The sequence below is a fragment of the Gossypium hirsutum genome, chromosome D08 (assembly GCF_007990345.1).
Source record: "Gossypium hirsutum isolate 1008001.06 chromosome D08, Gossypium_hirsutum_v2.1, whole genome shotgun sequence".
NCBI classification, from domain to species: domain Eukaryota; kingdom Viridiplantae; phylum Streptophyta; class Magnoliopsida; order Malvales; family Malvaceae; genus Gossypium; species Gossypium hirsutum.
Genome location: NC_053444.1, coordinates 48,345,375 through 48,366,536, shown reverse-complemented (window position 1 = coordinate 48,366,536; position 21,162 = coordinate 48,345,375). Strand labels below are relative to the sequence as shown.

General features: G+C 33.2%; 1 protein-coding gene across 1 annotated transcript; it reads left to right on the top strand.

The window, feature by feature from the left end:
• The first annotated feature begins 18,693 nt into the window (after nucleotides 1-18,693).
• Nucleotides 18,694-20,417, top strand: LOC107910351 (transcription factor MYC2). The gene has a single exon (XM_016838173.2). It carries the CDS (start codon nucleotides 18,869-18,871, stop codon nucleotides 20,297-20,299), a length of 1,431 nt encoding a protein of 476 aa, XP_016693662.2. The 5' UTR covers nucleotides 18,694-18,868; the 3' UTR covers nucleotides 20,300-20,417.
• The last annotated feature ends 745 nt before the right edge of the window (nucleotides 20,418-21,162 follow it).

The window sequence follows — 21,162 nt, the reverse complement described above, 5'->3', positions numbered from 1 at the left end:
AATTAAATATAAGGTTTGAAACAACATGAAATAAAAAAATTCAAATATGTTTAGAAGAAGAGGAATCAAACTTGCATCAAGAATAAAATCACTATTATTTAACCATCTAACCAAATGAGCTAATGTGTTAAAAATATTAATTAAAAATAAAAATAAAAAGTTTAAAACAACATGAAATAAAAAATAAAAATGTGAGTAGGAAAGGAATCAAACTCGGAATTTAAAGACAAAATCACTAATAATTAATCATCTAACCAAAAGGGCTAATGGGTTAAAAAGAAAATGTGTTTTTGTAAAAACGCATTTTCGAAAAACATATCCTGCTTAGCTGAAAACGCATTCTACTAGACGTATTTTCTATTTCTCTCTCCAAAACTAACATATTTCGATAAATATTAAAAAAATTAACCTAAAAATATAAATAATTTTTAAAATTGATATATTCTGGTAATTTAGCCCCCACAAAATTCAGTACCATACCATGATAAAAACAACGATAGGTTTAATGATGGTACCTACCTAATTAATGCATTTTAATTCGTGACAAAGCATTGAGCTTTTACATTAATAATTTTGTTTGTCAGGTATATAACCAATGATATCATATATTATATTATGCTAAGTCACGGTTTTCATATGACCTATTATATATGATCTTGGAAGTTTGCTGAACATATATTTTGTTTTTTTTTTCTTTTGAATTTCTATCGTGGTTCATATTTTTCACTTTAGATGCTTATTAGTTTATTATATTATATATAAATTCAATCAAAATCAATTCTTAATTTCCACATGAATGTAACTTAATATGATTTTTTCCCCTGTCATGGAGGAGGTTGATTTCTCATATTAATTTGATGAAAATAATAAAGGAAATGAAATAATCCAAAGGAAAAAGGAAAGATAATGAAGGTGTGTCTCATCTAATACATGCAAACAAACGTTCAAATGCAAAAGGATCACATGAAAATAGTGATTATGAAGAAACGTCAACTTAATGTACTTCATAAAAAATTTCAATCCAAGCCACCTCTTCTTACAAAAACAATAAAAGAAAACACAGGAAAACAATCATTTCTTTTGTTTTTTTGTTATTCAAAATCTTAATTATTATAAATTTTAGTAGGTTAATAAGTCATCTTATATCAAAATTGATACAATCAAATATTCTTCTGTCACAGTCGTAAATTAGCATCCTATGTGAAGTTAGGCCCTTTGCATGGGGAGCTGAGAAAGAATAAAAAAATATATTTTTAGGTTCAATCGGACTGTAGTTCAACTTTTTAAGGTTAAATTATGAAAATATTCGGTCTAACTATTTTAATTACTCAATTATTATATTTTTCATCTTAGAAATTTAATTTTTTGAAATTAAATATTTTAATTAATCTTCATTAGTTGTTTGACGAAAGTTCAACATGAGCTTTGTTTTATTGGTCAAATAACAAATTTAGACTTCCAATGTTTTACACAAATATAAAAATTATATAACAAATTAGCCATCAATATTTACAAAATTTTTCATTTTAGTTCTAATTTTAAAAATATGTTTAAAAATCTTTAAAATATTTTTATATTTACTTTTTTTATAAGCTATATTTACTTTTTCTCATAAAACAAACATGTGAAAAACCTAAAAATTAAAGCTATTTTTTATTCAATCTCTTTTGATTTAGTCCCCTTTTTTCTTTTTCTATATTGTTCATCTTAAATGCCTGATTAAAACCCAGAAAGAAGCTCTAAATTAACTAATTTACCAACTCGGAAAAATGGTTGGGTTAATGATACCAACTCTAATGGCCTTACTCTTTACTACAGAGATACAACCAATTTTAAGTTCTAGTATTCTTATATCTTTATCATTTCTAGCTCAAGCATTAGAGATAGATTGCAAGTCAATGCCATAGCATTTGATATTTCCAACTTTATCAATTGAATAAAAGAAAGAACAAAGTGGAAGATAATGTGGAAAGTCATTGGGTCCAAAAACCTTTAAAATATTTTTATATTTACTTTTTAAAATTTTTAAAATTTATATTTGGCTATTTTATATTTTTAAGATTTTTAAATATTTTGTTATAATTAGGACTAAAATGACAAATCTTATAAACGTTGAAGGTTAAATTTGCTAATTCTTTTAGATTTATAATTAAATTGATAAAATTTGTAAACATTAGAGGAGCTAAATTTATTATTACATCAATAAAACAGAGCCTATGTTAGACTTTTGTTAGGCAACTAATAAAAGAGTAAATAAAAGATTTAATTTTTAAAAGTTAAATAACAAATAAATAATTAATAATTAAATAACTACAATAAAATAAATTGAATAATTGAGTACTTTACTTTTTTTAAATATATTTTAATTTGAATTAGACTAAACTTAAACTTATTTGAAAATTTTAATTAAATTATTTTATATAATTTTATTAGCAATTTGTGTCCAGCCTATTCAAGTTCAATAACATTATGTCCAAAGTCTATTTTATACCTCTTATCCTTGAAAAGAAGGATTTGCTGATAAATAATTAGCTTATGATCAATTTGTCACTCCAATTTTATAAAAAAAAGAAGAAGTTATTTTAGTTTTTTATTTAATTTTTCTTGTTTTTAATTTTTATATTTGCGTAGTTTGTCAAATCACCTAAAGCATTAACTTTGCAAACATGGCACACATGTGGATGCTGCATTTTAAATTAATTATTTTTTTTGAAAATTTAAAAATTCAATAAAAATATAAAAATTATTTTTTAAAAAATTTAAAAAATATTAAATTTATTAAAAAAAGTATAAAATTATAAAAAGATATATTGTAAAAGTTTTAAAAATTAATTAATTGCTAACGTAATATACACGTGGCAATCTACATGTATGTTACGTTAACAAAGTTAACAAAAGCCGAAAAATTAAATAGAGGGCATAAATAACTATTTTATAAAATTAGAGGACCAAATAAGTTATTATACCTTAATTTTATGCATTATAAGTTGAGGATGATTAAAAAGGAAAGTATTGTTATTAACGTATTATATTTCTTTTATTCAAATTTAATAAAAAATAATACATTAAATATTAAAAATATTTTTTGTCTTAATCAGGGTATTTATCGCCTGTAGCAGTTAGTAATCTTTTTGTTGCAAATGCTCTCCAAAGAGGTAAACGGTTGGCCATTAAATATGCTTCATTCCTATGAGCGAGGATTGAATGTTGACCACATGGTTAAGGGATGAAGTGATCAACCACCACACTACTACGGTAACTAATTTCACTGTCACTGTTGTTTTTAATCTCACCGGAGCCAATCTCATCGTCCATCCAAATGGACCCTAACACTATTAGAATACACTGATGTAGCGCTAGTGTAGCACTTACAACCAATAGCATGGTTACACATGGCAACCTAACATTTTGACACGTGGGAAAAATAATTTTATTTATAAATTTTAATTTTTTTTTTGCAACATGTCAAAATGTGAAGTTGTCACGTGTCACTATGCTATTAGTCAACAGTGCCACGTCAATATATCTTAATTGTGTTAGTCAAGTATCTAAAAAAAGTACCAAGTTGACTTATGATTTCGATGTTTAGATACTAGTTAAGTCAAAAAAAAATTTAAATACCAAGCACGTACAAGTTATCAAATTCAAGTACCTCCATATATATTAACCTTAAAATCAATAAAATCTTACACATAATAGGACTTAAAACTAAGACACTATAATTAATAGGTGTTCAACTTTTTCATTTGGATCAAAATTTTAATATTTTTAAGCACAAAATATTAATAAATACATTTTAACCAAAAAAAATCACCTATCATAGGTATGCCCTAATATAAAGATAATTAATTTTAATTCTAATAATAATTTTTCAGATTTATATTATTTATATTTGTATTGTTTTAATAAATATTAGGGTAAACTATCTATTTAGTCACCCCAATTTACCTGTGTTCCTATTTTGGTCATTTATTTTAAAAATTTGTTATTTTAGTCACTCATGTTAGATAAGTTGCCAATTCTAGTCACTCTACCATTAAATATCTTTGATCACCAAACAGAATGCTGATGTGACAATCTTTTGATTAGTATAATAACAAATTTAGCTCTTAACACTTTGCAAATTTTTCAATTCGGTCCTAATTCTAAAAAATTCAACAAATTTAACCCTCAATGTTTGTGCATTTTGTCAATTTAGTCCAAATTCTAAAAATTCAGAAAAATTATAATTTAAAAATTTTAAAAAATATATTATTTATTATAAAAAATATAAAAATTAAACATATATAATTACATGAAGGCTTAATTGACATTTGGTCCTAGTTCTAAAAATTCAACAAGTTTAACCCTTAATGTTTGCACATTTGTCAATTTAGTCCAAATTCTAAAAATTCATAAAAAAGTAATTAAAATATTAAGAAATATAAAATATTCAAAAAATAATCCATAAAAATACAAAATCAAAGTAAGTAAAGTTTTTTTAGTTATAATTTAAATGAAAACCCACAAAATGCTCCTACATTTGATATATACAACCACACAACAATGCAGTTAAAAAATACAAGAAAAAAGTTCAAAATTTTCTTTCCTGTTACCAAATTTTTTGGTCAACCTAACTGTTAGGTACTTGGAGAAATATAAATTCTCAAATGACAATGTTGAAGGTAAAAATTGAGTATATTCTGTGTCAAGGAAGGAAAAGTGTTGTTACTTTCATGGAAAAATAAAAGAAAGAAGAAAATAACCCAGAGAGAATAAGATGAGAGAAAGAATAACAATATTCATAACAGAAAAAACTCCCCCCCCATTCTCTGCCCATGCCATTATTTGTAGAAAAATCCTCATCTGAGAGTGTGCGCCAATATTCTCTGTTTGCTCATCATTAGCCCACGTGTCATTCAGTTATGAAGTCAGCATATTGCCTAGGCAAATACCTCTTGCGTGAGCTTCTTCTCAACTCTTGGTTCCTTTGGGCTGTGTACTCTCCAGCAGGGCCCTCAGCAGCATTTGGGTTCAGAACAATACCCTCCTCATCGAGATGAACCTTGTCCTCAAGGTGGAAAGCAGGGTAAAGCTGGTGCAGTTTCTCGTTATCTTCCCAAGTAGCATCGTCAATGGTAGGGCCATTCCATTGGATTAAGCATTGTTTTACGGTGGCAGACCCTCGTTGTACTTGCCTACGATCTAAGACTACAATGGGGTACAAGTTAATAGAGCTGGTGGAATCGACCAAATCCAAAGGAGTGACTTGCTGGTCAGGGTGTCCGAGGCATTTCTTGAGCATAGACACATGAAATACGGGATGGATACGAGCCGTAGAAGGCAGATCGAGCTCATATGCGACTGGACCAACACGTTTGAGGACCTGATATGGACCAAAATATCTGCGACCGAGCTTTGAATGGCGCTGCAACCGTATAGAAGATTGTCGATAAGGTTGCAATTTAACATATAACCAATCCCCGACATTGAAACTGATATCTCGGCGATGTTTATCAGCATAGAACTTCATCCGAGCCTGAGCTTGGGCTAAATTTATTTTCAGCAGTTGTAAAACATGGTCTCGTTCGAGTAACTGAGCATCAACGAGAGGGTGACCGCTGTCATCCTTAACATACCGTGCTATTGTAGGTGGAGGGCGACCATACAACACTTCAAAAGGTATCATTTGCGCAGCCGTTTGGTATGAGGTGTTGTACCAATATTTGGCCCAAGGTAAAAATAACATCCAAGAGGTAGGGTGGTCCGAGGCATAGCAACACAAATACATTTCTAAGCATCGGTTGAGAGCCTCCGTTTGGCCGTCAGTCTGTGGGTGGTATGCGGTGCTCATACTTAGTGTCGTGCCTTGGAGCCTATGTACTTCTTTCCAGAAGTTACTGAGGAGATGAGGATCACGGTCCGAGACAATCTCCGTAGGAATGCCGTGTAACCTCACTACTTCTTGCACAAAGGCAGAAGAAACTATTTGACTGGAAAAATGAGTTGGCAAACCCACAAAATGCCCATATTTTGAAAGTCGATCAACGACCACCATAACCACGGTTTTCCCCTTTGAAGGTGGGAGCCCAGTGATAAAGTCCATGGAAATATTTTCAAAGACCAAAATCAGAATTGGAAAAGGTTGAAGGAGGCCAACTGGAGAAACTGTAGCAGACTTCATCTGTTGACAAATCTGGCAATAGCGAACGAATTGGGTGACACCTCGACGCATATTCTTTCAATAAAAATTTGTAGTAAGGCGATGAAATGTACGGGTGATGCCTGAGTGGCTGCCAACAGGGGGTGAATGGAACTCCGTTAATAGACTAGTGCGAAGAGAAGAATCAGAAGGTAGCACCAGTCGAGAGTTAAAGAACAGTAGCTTGTCTTTGAACAAAAATCCCGGTAGAGAAGTTGGATCAGTGGCTAGATGTTGCTGCAAAGCAAGCAACTCAAGATGCACAGCATTGGCCTCTCAGAACTAATCAACTATAGAAAACTGAACATGAGAAAGGGCCAAGAATTGGGTAGCAGGAATTCTGGACAAGGCATCTGCTGCGGTGTTGATTCGGCCTGGACGGTAAACGATGTCGAAGTCATAGCCAATCAATTTGCCCAACCACTTCTGTTGATCCGGTGTTTGAATTACCTGAGAGGTAAGACTCTTTAATGATTACTGATCAGTAATAATCGTAAATCGATTACCCAAAAGACACTGCCGCCATTTAGAAACGGCTTGCGTAATAGCATACATCTCCCTTTGCTATGTGGAGGATTGTTGCAATCGAGGGCTGAGTTGGTGGCTGTAATATGCAATAGGGTGACCACCTTGTGAAAGGATGGCATCGATGCTAGTACCCGAAGCATCTATTTTCACCACAAATGGTTTGCTGAAATTAGGTAATGCAAGAATAGGGGCTTCACTAAGTAGCTGTTTTAAATGCTCAAAGGCCGTGTGGGCTAAGGGAGTCCATTGGAAGGCATCTATTCACAGCAGGTCAGTCAAGGGACCGGTAATGGCCGCAAAGTGACGGATAAAGCGGCGCTAATACCCGACCAAGCCGAGAAAACCACGGACAGCCTTGACGGTGCGGGGAATAGGCCATGATTGGATGGCTTGAATTTTATCAGGATCCACCTGAACTCCTTACCGAGAAACAATATGTCCTAAATACCCAATGCTTGTATGACCAAATAGACATTTAGAACGTTTCGCCACTAACTGGTGTTCGCGGAGGAGATGAAAAACAACCCGGATATGTTCTAAATAGGTTTTCCAATCCGGACTATAGATCAAAATGTTGTCAAAGAAAACCAACACAAACTTGCGGAGGTACGGACGAAAAACCGAATTCATAAGACTTTGAAATGTAGATGGCGAGTTTGTGAGCCCAAACGGCATGACGAGGAACTCATAATGCCCGTCATGAGTCCTAAAGGCAGTCTTGCTTTCATCCCCGGCCTTAACTCAAATTTGATGGAATCCAGCCAACAAATCGAGTTTGGAGAAATACATAGCCCAATAAAGTTTATCGAATAATTCATCGATGGACGAAACCAGAAATCGGTCTTTGATAGTCATAGCATTGAGGGCACAGTAATCAACACAAAAGCGCCACGAGCCATCTTTCTTGCGTACCAACAACACTGGTGAGGAAAAAGGACTTGTACTTGGTTGGATGATACCATCAGCCAGTATTTCTGAAACCAATAGCTCAATTTCCCGTTTTTGAAAATGTGGATATCGATATGGCTTAACGTTCACCGGACCACAATTTGGGGCTAGATGAATCGCGTGATCACAGTCTCGTATCGGAGGTAATCCCATTGGTTTGGAAAACACGTCAACAAACTCAGTCAATAAGGCCTCAATTTCAGGGACCACAATTTTAGATAGAGAATTAGGCTCAGAAACGAGATCTAACCTGAAAAATTCAGCCACAGAATTATTGTGAGTCAAGCAGCGAAGCCCATTGAACTGTATAGGTTGAACAGCGGGAGCCCCATCTCCCGTCCATCGAACCTTCTGGCCGGCATAAGAGAACTCAAAAATTGATGAAGAGTAATCAGTAAGTATTGGTCCCGACGTCGCTAACCACTCTACTCCCAATACCATGTCCCATCCTTGAATAGGAAGAACGAAGAAATCAACGAAGATTTCTTGATTTTGGATAACCACAGGGAGTTGTCGAACGATGCCATCGCAAGGGAGGCGTTCATCACTACCTACCAAAATAGAAAAGCTGGGAGTGGTAGTAACTGTCAAATTTAAATAAGAGGCGACGCGTGTCTGAACGAAGTTATGAGTGCTACCGCCATCTAATAACACTTGGTTTCCCAAACACTGTTCCTTGAAACCTGAGTGTCGAAACAGAGCAGCCCCCGGCCAGGGCATTGTACGATATAGCTGACTGCAGGGGAGAAGATGGATCTACGGAAGATAATTCAAGATCGGGACCGTGAGGAGGAGGAAGCAACAAAGGGTTGTTAACTTCAGTGGGCTCCGAATCATTTTCAAGCAGCAAAAGTTGAGGTTTAGACTTGCATTTATGGTCCCAGGAATATTTCTCATCACAGTGATAGCACAAGCCTTTGGATCGGCGTTGGGCGACCTCCGACAGGGTAAGACGACGAATGGGTAAAGTGGCTGTAGATTGGGTTGTAGGAGGTTGCGAGGTGGTGGGGTGAACTTTGGGGTTAAAGGAAGGTGTGGGAAGGAGAGGCTTAGTGGTGCCGAGGGTTGGAACGGGTCTAGCAGGGGATTTCTCTAGGATAATACGTCTCTCATGAAGTTGGGCCAGTTGCATAGCGTCATCCAATATGGTGGGCCGATGGATGAGCACGGAATGCTTGATGTCAGATCGTAGCCCAGAAATAAAACACTGGACCAGGAAGTGGGCCGGCAAATAGATAGCACGATTAGTAACTACCTCAAACTCAGAGCGATAGGCATCCACCGAAGTCGTTTGATGCAATTTAGTGAGAAGGCCTTCTAGTTCTTCTAAATCGCGAGAACGAAAACGGGCGAGGAGCGACGCTGAGAACGCGTGCCAACCAGCAAGCTGACGGTTGCGGAACATCCAATCATACCAATCGGAAGCAGCCTCATCGAAGTAAAATGAGGCGATAGTGACGCGGTCCTCATATCTGATATTGTAAAAAGTGAAGTAGCGATCAGCTTGCATAAGCCAACGGTCCGGGTTGATACCGGAAAATCGAGCCAGTTGTACGGATGCTGGTTTATGTTGTCCCAACGGATTTTGAGAAGCCGAAAATAGAGAAGGTGCAGGGCTTGAAGACTGAGAAGAAGTGCGTTGACTGACCAATTCATGGAGCAAGGCCTTTTGCTCATCGAAAGAGGTATCCAGGAGATCAAAGTCCCAACAGAGAGCATTCTAGGAATCTGAAAGCGAACTTTGGGACCCGGTCAATGATTTGATGTTGTCGTCTAAAATGTGAAACCGAGTCTAATGCTCTACCATATTTGTAGAGACTCAATGAAAGCACCAATGTTAGGTACTTGGAGAAATATAAATTCTCAAATGACAATGTTGAAGGTAAAAATTGAGTATATTCTGTGTCAAGGAAGGAAAAGTGCTGTTACTTTCATGGAAAAATAAAAAAAAAGAAGAAAATAACCCAGAGAGAATAAGATGAGAGAAAGAATAACAATATTCATAACAGAAAAAACTCTCCCCCCATTCTCTGCCCATGCCATTATTTGTAGAAAAATCCTCATCTGAGAGTGTGCGCCAATATTCTCTGTTTGCTCATCATTAGCCCACGTGTCATTCAGTTATGAAGTCAGCATATTGCCTAAGCGAATACCTCCTACGTGAGCTTCTTCTCAACTCTTGGTTCCTTTGGGTTGTGTACTCTCCAGCAGGGCTTTCAGCAGCATTTGGGTTTAGAACACTAACAAAACAGAGAAACTTTATAAAAACAACATTCATCCCTCCATCTCCTTCCTCGTTCATTTTCAAGCTTCCCATTGTTCTCATACTCTTGCCCAAACCTCACAATCTCAAATACCATACCGAAACACCATAATCACTTCGCCATCAAGCACTTACCATTAAACCCACACCCAAACTAGATTTTTTTTGTTTCTTGTTTTACAAACACACACAAACTCAATTTTACGTTTTCTATTAACGAGAAAAAATCGACCATTGAAGTACTACTTAGCCCTAAGCATTTGAGTCTTTCAAAGTCCTACACTTTGCTACAAAAATAGAGTCAGAGATATCAGATTTGATATCGATGATTTGACAACACGAATGATAGGAGGTTCAAATTTTGGTTTCTTACCTCTTCATGCTCATCGTATGAGGTAAGGGAAGAATGACCTGACTCCCAAAATTTCCACCGTTAGACATCGTTAAGCTACATAGACTTGCTTTGATAACAACAATAGAGTAAGCATCAATGCCACTATTGCGTTTTCTATTAACGAGAAAAAAATTGACCATTGAAGCACTGCTTAGCCTTAAGCATTTGAGTCCTTCAAAGTCCTAAACTTTGCTACTGAAATGGAGTCAGAGATGTCAGATTTTTTAATAGCTCGAATTTGGGGCTAGTCGGAATAGTGGTTTCAGGACCACAAATTCGACGAGAAAAAATTTTATTTTCATTATATTTTTATGCTCCAAAATTTTGGAATGAAAATAAATTTTTTTCTCGTCGAATTTCGTTCCAAAATTTTGACGTTTGGGCACTCAATTTAGTCAAAATGACTAAATTGTAAAAAGGGAAAAAGTTGAGTTCTATATGTTAGAGGTGTCCAATTTTTATGAAATTTTAAATTGGAGGTCTTTATATGGTAATTAGACCATTGGTTAAATTGGTGGACAAAAATGGGTATGGTTAGGCATGTTTCCAAAGTTTTTCATTAAGGGCATTTTGGTCATTTAGTTATTAAAATGAATTAAAAACAAAATTAAAAGTCAATTCTTGTCCATCTTCAACCCTTAGGCCGAAAATTGCATGGAGAAACAATGGCTAGGGTTTTTCAAGCTTCCAAGCTTGATTGTAAGTCCATTCTATCCCCGTTTTTAATGATTTTTACGTTTTTGAAATCCTCATAACAAGATTTACCTATTTTTACCATTGTTTTGAACTAGGGTTTGTGTTTTAAAATTTACCCATGAATGATATGCATGTATTTTGATGTTTTATGGAAGAATATGAATGTTTGGAGTGTGATAAACGATTTGTACTAAGTAATTTTCGATGAAAATGCCTAAAAGGATTAATTTGTAAAAGTTATAAAATATGTCACAAGTGTGTGAATAAGTGAGTATTGTGGACTGCTATAGTTATGAAAATGGTTCAGCTAGGCCTAAAATGCAAGGAAATTGAATAAAAATTATTTTACGATCCTAGGGGCAAAATCATAATTTTGTGAAACTTTAGGGGCAAAAACATAATTTTTCCAAAGTATGATTTTTGGACTGGAATGAATAGTGTGAAGGTTATATAAGTTAAATGTATTGTTATAAAACAAGAAAGACGAGAAATTAAAATTGATCGATAAAAAGAAAAGTGAGAAAAATTGAAAAATTCCCGAATAAACCTTTGAAATAAAAAGGGATACGACTGAAGTGACAGAAATGATCACATGTGTGGCACGGATTGTGTGTAGGCCACTATGTAAAAGTGAAAGTGATGGTCACGTGTGTAGTACTATGTGCAGGCTACTATGCGTACCAGATAATTTTGATCACGTGTGTAGTACTATGTGCAGACTTCTACGTGTATCGGATGGTAACGGTCACATGTGTAGTACTATGTGTAGACTACTATGTGAACCGAACATCATTGATTAGTAAGGTGGTTGCTATGTGCTGAATCCACCGAGTATCTGTTATTATTCCAAAGTGTTCATCGGGAAATTGACTAAGTGTAATTGAATAATGAATATAGGTGTGAAATTTAATTGATTATCGACTTAGAAATGGAAAAGTGAATTTTGAATTGAATTGTGATTGAAAGTGAAAAAGTGAAATTATGAAATAGTACATTTAGCAATAAAACAGTTTAGACAACAACAGTTGTGTGATTTTGAAAAATCACCAAAAATGGTGGAGATTTAATTAGAGGCTGAATAATATATGAAATTGAATCTGAATGAGTCTATTTTCACATAAAAGAAATAGAGCAAGAAAAAGAGTTATATATTTTGATATATTTTAAGTTTAGTTAGATAGAGTCAGAATGAGTTCGGAATCCCTTATTCTGATTTTAGAAAATTGTAAAAAATTGTAAAAAAATAATTATGGGATAAAGTTTATATTTTTAGAATCTTCAGTGAATCTATTTTCAAGAAAATCAAACGGAAACAATATCTGAATTCTGTATAATGAGATCATTAATTTTTAGTGAAGAGAGGTCAGAACTATCAAGCAGTGAAATAGGGGAAAATTTAAAGAATAAACTGTACTATTTGGATAAATCAAAAATCCTGAAAATTTTATGGTAAGAACATGTGTGAATCTAGTTTCAGGGAAAATTTACAGATCTTAATTTGGAGTTCTGAAGCTCCAGGTAAAAATAATTTAGTGTCTCTGACTCGAATAGACAACTTTGAATATACATGTGAGTGAATAGTGAAATTGTAGTTAATGTTTAAAGTTATACACATTAAGGATGTGGAATGGAGAGGAGGAGGAGGAAAATTGAAAGAACATATGAATGATTTGTGTATAATTGGCCATATGCTCGATTATAATCGATAAACGATTGAAAAGAAATGATGTTTATAATTGTGCATTATTAGTTATAGTTAAAGTTCATGTGAGAAAATAAAGTTTCATAGTATGTGTATGTGGTATACTTGGTATATGATTTGGTATGTAGCAATGTCAGAAATGGTTTATGAATTAACTCATGTTGATAAGTTTGATACATAAATAAATATGGTGCTTATCCATGCTTATAATGCTTATACTATATGTTTATTTGGTTAGCATGTTTGGTGTGTATGCTTAGGCTTTGGCCAAGTTGTGGCTGGATTACGCCACATTAAATTTATAAAATTATGCATTGAGATGGTAAATGTCTAGATGAAAATATGCTTGTGATCATAAAAGGGTGGTAAGGTTTAAAGTTTGTAATCTTTATTAAAATGGTTTATCATGTGGTTAGTCTTCAAAAAGACTAGCTTGCGACTATGGTTGAGTGTAATGTTTATATCTTGTGTGATATGCATAGGAAACGAGAGTGGAAAGGAAATGAAATACTAGGTTCAAGCTTAAAGTGTAAAATGATGCAAAAATGGGACGTTAAGTTAAATGATAAATATGTATTAATATTGAACTTAATGAAATTGAATTGTACGTGAATTAAATGGAAATTGCAAATGATATGATTTGAATTAAATGAATTATTGTGGTATTGAAATGTATATTGGATTGAGAAATTGAATTGAATCGTGAAAATGAGAATCGTGAATTAAATGAAACGAAAATGAAGTATTGAATTGCATGAGTATGTATTGGGTCTTAGAAGCCCTATTTGTTACAAATATAGTATTTTGAAGTTATAACGTGAAGATTTATAAAAGCATGTTAAAAATTTGAAGAGTTTAAATTTGAATGAAATTTTATAACTCGGTTTAACATGTTTATAAGTGTATGTGTTCTGGTAATGCCTCGTACCCTATTCCAGCGTCGAATACGGGTAAGGGGTGTTACAATGTGACATCGCCAGATTCGGTCATAATGTTTAGACCGGATTTAGGGTGTTACAGATTTGATATCGATGATTTGACAACACTGATGACAGGAGGTTTGAATTTTGGTTTCTTACCTCTTCATGCTCATCGTATGAGGTAAGAGAAGAATGACTTGACTCCCAAAACTTCCACCACGAGACATCGGTAAGCTACATAGATCGGATTTGATAACAACAATAGAGTAAGCATCAATGCCACTATTGCATTTTCTATTAAAGGGAAAAAATCGACCATTGAAGCACTACTTGGCCTTAAGCATTTGAGTCCTTCAAAGTCATACACTTTGCTACTGAAATAAAGTCAAAGATGTCAAATTTGATACCGATGATTTGACAACACTGATGACAGGAGGTTCACATTTTGGTTTCTTACCTCTTCATGCTCATCGTATGAGGTAAGAGAAGAATGGCCTGATTCCCAAAACTTCCACCACAAGACATCAGTAAGCTACATGGACTGGCTTTGATAACAACAATAAAGTCAGCATCAATGCCACTATTGCGTTTTCTATTAACGAGAAAAAATCGACCATTGAAGCACTATTTAGCCTTAAGCATTTGAGTCCTTCAAAGTCCTACACTTTGCTACTGAAATGGAGTTAGAGATGTCAGATTTGATATCGATGATTTGACAACATTGATGACAGGAGGCTCGAATCTTGGTTTCTTACCTCTTCATGCTCATCGTATGAGGTAAAGGAAGAATGAATTGACTCCCAAAACTTCCATCGCGAGACATCGGTAAGCTACATGGACTAGCTTTGATAACAACAATAGAGTAAGCATCAATGCCACTATTACGTTTTCTATTAACGAGAAAAAATTAACCATTGAAGCACTGCTTAGCCTTAAGCATTTGAGTCCTTCAAAGTCCTACACTTTGCTACTGAAATGGAGTTAGAGATGTCAGATTTGATATCGATGATTTGACAACACTAATGACAGAAGGTTCAAATTTTGGTTTCTTACCTCTTCATGCTCATCGTATGAGGTAAGGGAAGAATGACCTGACTCCCAAAACTTCCATTGCGAGACATCGGTAAGCTACATGGACCAACTTTGATAACAACAATAGAGTAAGCATCAATGGCATTATTGGCCCTCTTCTATTGATGTTCTAATAAGAATCTGAGAAATATTGCTGGAGGCACATTCTAACAAATAGAAAGAAAGCAAATGTTTAATGGTGAAAGATGATTTAAAAGTTATAATGCAATTATATATACTTTAATATTTTATGTTTTTATGTCTTTTTATAATAAATAATATATATTTTCAAGTTTTTAAAATTATATTTATTTTTGAATTTTTAGAATTTGGACTAAAGTGATAAAATATACAAATATTGAGGATTAAATTTATTGAATGTTTTAGAATTATGATCAAATTGACAGAATGTGCAAAGTGTTAAGGGTTAAATTTGTTTATACCGATAAAAAGACTACCATGTTAGTATTTCATCTGGTGACCAAAGTACTTAATTGTACGATTATTAAAATTGACAATTTATCTAACGAAAGTAATTAAAATAACAAATTTTTAAAATGAGGGACCAAAATAAAAATATGAATAAACTCGGATGACTTGATAGAAAGTTTAGCCTAAATTTAAAAAAGAAAACAATAGCAATTGGAGAGTGCAGGTTAATTGAAATAGATGAAAAGTTGCACTAAGTTTTCAAAACCGTAACTTTTCTGCCTTTATCAGGACAGGCACGTTTTCAAATGTATCGGCACAGTACTATAACGACCGTAAGTAACTTCCAATTATAATTGTATGCACAATGTCATCGTCATTTAATGCATTTTTCTATTTGGCTTAGTCGTGTATAACACCTTCTATATATTCTTAAAAAATTAATTAAATTTATTGGATTTAACTAAATTTTTTAATCGATAAAATTTATTGATCAAGTATTTTTATCATTAAATTTAATAATTGATTGTTAAGAATTTAATGACGTGATCGTTAACGATTATTGAATCAACTATCATAACGTAATAGTTGCTTACATAATATTAATATGTTAGCAAAAAATAAAAAAATTATTAAAAATTAAGTCTAGAATAAATTTAGACAAAATAAAATTTCAATTGGTTTCGATCTAAATAATTATTTATTCATTTTGAATGTAATTTTTTAAATTATAAAAATGAATTTAAAACATTGTAAAAAACTATAAAAAGAAATGAAATGGTGGGGTTTTTTTTTGTTTGATATGTATTTGTAAAAACAAAAAAGAAGAAACAAATTGTATGATTGTAAACTAGAATGGCTGGATTTGATAAACTAATAAAATCTAAAACTTCGATTATGAGATTCAAACCTACGGCGAGACATGACTTAAAATTTTATTTTTTACCATATTTTATTATAACCATAACAAGTATGTTTTTTTGACATTGCATCTTCATATTTTGGGTAGAAATTAATAGCTAATAGAAAAAATGGTCCCAAAAATATATCAAACACAATTAGTAAATTAGATTGAAAAAGAACCAACAACAATAAATTCAAAAGCTTATAAAAACTAGGATTTACTTGCTCTGAGATAGCAACTAAAGCAAGAAGCACCATTTCTTTAATTCTTTTAGTAACTTATATATTATTTTACAATTTATAAAATAATTTTTTTAATTTTTAAAAACTTTGTCCGGAATAAACTTAGTTAAAAAAAAAGGATTCAAACCAATTGTCCGAATTCATCTTGGACTTGAATTTTTTATTTTTGTTGATGTGTAAGTGCCACATTAGCGATCGAAGTTGACTTAGTGGTCTTTGACGACCATGTCAACAAGATTGATAGAATTTAATGGTCAACTGTTAAATTTAATGGTCAAATAACTTAATTGATGAATTCTATCAATTGAAGGGTTCAATTGAATGTAAAAAGGTTCAAAGGAGTTTAATTGATTTTTGAGGAGTACTTGGGCTTATTATACCATTATGCCTTTTTATTTTTATATTCATTTTTTCCAAAAAATAATATTAAACTTTATATTAAAACACATATTGATGCAAGTATTATAGGTGAAAGCATCTATCAAATTAGTCCATTTACTACTAAATGTTTCAATTTGAGCATTTTATTATTAGAAAGAATCAAATAAGGGTAAATTGTAATAAGGTAAATATTTACATTTATAAAATGACATGAAAATTATTATTTTCATTTACAAAACCATAAATTTTTTTGAAAATATTAACTATGTTAACATGAAATGACATTTTTTAAATTGACGTTAACTCTATTAAAATTTAAATTTAATTTTTTGATAATACTAGAACTAAATTGATTCATTTAATAATGAAAGGTCTAATTTGATTTAGTTCATATAAATTAAGAATCTATCAAGTACTTTCACCAAGTATTATATATGAACAGTTTACTTTGAATGAAATAAATTATATGAATAGAAACCTGAATATTAGTAAATTGTCGTTTTACAAATTTGTTATTGATTCTAAACTTATGGAAAGTGGAATTATTTTCCATTCCGCCATTAAATCTTAAGGAAATGTTGACACAGATAATTTGTTTAAGGTCAAAGTGTACTATAGGCCTCAGTACAAGGTATTTGTATTGAATTTATTCCTATTATAAGTTTAACATTTTTAGTCGCATTTTCTTACGAGGCTTGGATATTTTTCTTTCCACATAGGCATTCCAAGTGGCTTTCCAATTTCCTTAATACCTAACAAAATACAAAGCATTTCTAGTAGAACACTTTAACCAACAATTATGGTTCAAATTCTGTTAAACTTCAAAATTTTATAAGTTAACATATCAAAACAACAAAGTTGGCACCGATTTTTTTTATCAATTTAGTATTTGAGTTTAATTTTGGTGTCCAATTTAGTATTCAAACCAAATGATATAACGTGTGACACATTTACTCCTGTAAATAAAACATACATACTTAATTGGGACAGAAAAACTTAGGTACCAAAGTGAATATTAAAGCCATACTTAAGTTAATTAGGACAAAACAAAACTCAAGTATTAAATTGAAAAATCTTAGGTATCAAAGTGAACATTGAATCCAAACCAAATGATATAACGTGTGACACATTGACAAAAAAGTAAAATACTAAATTAAATATTGAAATTAAAATCAAGTAGCAAATGAAAATTTATTTTTCATGTAAAATAAGAGAAAGAGGGGCAGGACCCCTCATCCACAAGCATCCGTAGTCACTGGGCCTCTCACTGTCGAACCACGTGGTAGTGGGGCCCAATAGTGACTCGTCTACGCCTAGTCACTCACAGGATAATTTGGACACTTCCCCCAGCTACCCCCAAACTTAATGGTCTGTTTGGATATCCATATCAACCACATTGCACATTAACTGTATTTTAACCTTGATTCATCTGCACCATATTTTATTTCTTTAACTCCTAAGTTTCTTAATTACACATTAATTTTAATTTCATATAATTTTAATCTTAATTTAACGTATACTAACATTATCATTGAATTTATTTTACTATTGTTTATTATTTAACTTATTTCAAATCTTAATTGATCTAATATCACGTGTTAACTACGCATCAGTTCTATTAAAAATTTATTAAAATATCATTTTATTTACAAAATAACAACCATTTTTTATATAAGTATTAATACGATAATATTTTTATTTTTCATATATTTAATAAAATAATAAATTTTAACCTAGTTACGTCAACACAAGCCTCATTTGGTTTACATGCATTTTTTTTCACCCTGGTGTACATAAAGCTAGTAAAATTTTAAGTATAATTTGTATTAAAATCAAAGATTTAGGATTATAATTAAATAAAAAAATTAAAGATTATCATGTACAATAGTACAAAATCAAATTTGACACAGTATTAGACAGTTTATCAAATCTTATATACAATTTGAAAATCTATTCTTTTATTTAATAATAAAATACTTTTTTTTTTGAATTCTTTGTTTATTTAAATGATGTTGTTAACCTTGACTCCGGTTCATGGTTGCCCTATATATACACAATAACAACAGGCGATTACACTGCAAAGAACCCAAAAGTTCCTCCAAGCTCACAGGACAAGGTAAAAAGCTAGTAGTGAAAATCAAGCAAAAAAACTGTTGCAGCCTCAGAGCTATCCCAGTTCACACGCCTCTTTTGTTTTTGTCTGTCAGCCATGGAAGAACTAATAATCTCTCCATCTTCATCTTCTTCATTAGTCTCTTTTTCACACGAAACTCCTCCTTCAACTCTGCAGCAGAGGCTCCAACATGTGCTGGAAAGCCAGAAAGATTGGTGGGCGTACGCTATTTTCTGGCAGACAACAAACGACGACCTGGGACGGCTGCTCTTGGCTTGGGGTGACGGTCACTTTCAAGGCACTAATAAGTCTCCAAAACCGGGTGCCAACCACTTCCAGGGTGAACGAAGGAAGGTGATGAAAGGGATCCAAGCCCTCATCGGGGACAACCACGACATCGATATGGGTGAGGCTGAATGGTTCTACATGATCTCACTGACACGGTGTTTCTCGGCGGGTGATGGGATCCCGGGCAAGTGTCTTACTACTGGGTCTTTGGTGTGGTTAACTGGTGCCCATGAGTTGCAGTTCTACAATTGTGAAAGGGCTAAAGAAGCACAATTGCACGGCATTGAAACCCTGGTTTGCATACCCACTTCTTGCGGGGTTCTTGAGCTTGGCTCTTCCGAAATTATAAGGGAAAACTGGGGATTGGTCCAACAAGTTAAGTACCTATTCGGGTCGGATCTCATTCGCCTTTTACCAAAACAATCCTCTCCAAACCAGTTCCTTGATAGAAACATCTCATTTTCAGACATGGGGATAATCGCCGGCGTTCAAGAGCAAGAACATGCATCCCTTGGTTTTAAAACCAAGAAAGATTGTCCAAAACATGGGGAACTGTCTTTCGTGAACTCAGACCATTCGGATTCCGAGTGTCGATTCCGTGCCGCCACGGAGAGTAACAGTAATAGTAATACAGAGAAGAGGATCCCGAAGAAACGAGGGAGGAAACCGGGTTCGGGACGAGAGACATTGTTGAACCACGTGGAAGCAGAAAGGCAACGCCGTGAGAAGCTGAACCACAGATTCTATGCTCTACGAGCAGTAGTCCCCAACGTGTCGCGCATGGACAAAGCATCCCTCTTATCCGACGCCGTTGCATATATCAACGAGCTAAAGTCGAAAATCGAAGACCTCCAATCGGAGCTTGGGAGGGACCGTAAGAAAGTGAAAATAGAAACGGTGGATGGCATGGATAACCAAAGCACCACCACGTCGGTGGAACAAGCAGCCAAGCCTAGCAGCAATTCATCGTCCGGAAATGCTGGGTCTAATGGGTTTGAGCTAGATATCAAGATCATAGGAAATGATGCAATGATTAGGGTCCAATCAGAGAACGTGAACCATCCAGCTGCTAGGTTAATGGATGCCCTTCGTAATTTGGAGTTTCGAGTTCATCATGCAAGCATGTCGTGCGTTAATGACCTCATGATCCAGGATGTTGTCGTAAGTTTCACTGATAACGGGTTCGGACTGCATGAACAAGGCCTTAAATCTGCTATTCTCACCAGGCTAGACCAGTAAACTTCTACTGCTGCTTCTTCTTCTTTTACTTGTTCGGATTTCGCTTTTACCTTTTTTTGGTTTTACCTTTAATTCTACTTGTCATGATTAATAAATAAGACAAAGTATTTAAATTTCAGTTTTTGTATACCTTCTTGGATCTAAATTTCTTCTACAGGTTCTTTTTTTCCTATCTTCTTGTACCCCAGGTCTATATCAAGTTTGAGCTTGAAAAGAAACCAAACTTTCATAATGGTCGGACCCTACAAAAAAATTTATGATAAAATTAAATATAAAAAAAGATAAGGCAACCATTAGCTATACCTGCACGTTTATATGAACTATACTAATATAATATTATTTTTATTAGAATTTGTAAAAGGGCAATCCACTACTTTTAAAGCAAATTTTGTTGGTTACTTTTTCCATGGTAATATCCCACAACTTTTACGCATAAAAGAAAAGGAAAAATAGAAAAGGAGGGCAGTCCACTGGTCCTTCGCGGAGATAAAATTCTATACCAAGTTTTTGTATTGGCAAATTTTTTTTTTATCTTTTCTATTATAATTTTATTTTAATTTTAAATTTTTATATATTTTCAATTATTATGTTATTTTTATTAATTTTCGTAAAATAATTTAGTGTAATTTATTAATTTTAAAAATATAATCACATTAGTTGTAAAGAGTTTTTTTCAAGAGCAACAATGTTTAAAGTTTTAATCATTAAGTGTGGTGATTGTTTACCTCATTCTTTAACGATGTGGTTAACTGTTTGAATTTCATTTATGGGAATGAAACACATTTTATGATTAATTATTTACTTCTTTGAAAAGTACTCATAACGAGAGAATTAGTTATTGAGGTTGGCAATGGATACCCTAA

Bases quoted from the DNA above. Each gene is read 5' to 3' on its own strand.
- LOC107910351 (XM_016838173.2), top strand. From the start codon at position 18,869: ATGGAAGAACTAATAATCTCTCCATCTTCATCTTCTTCATTAGTCTCT.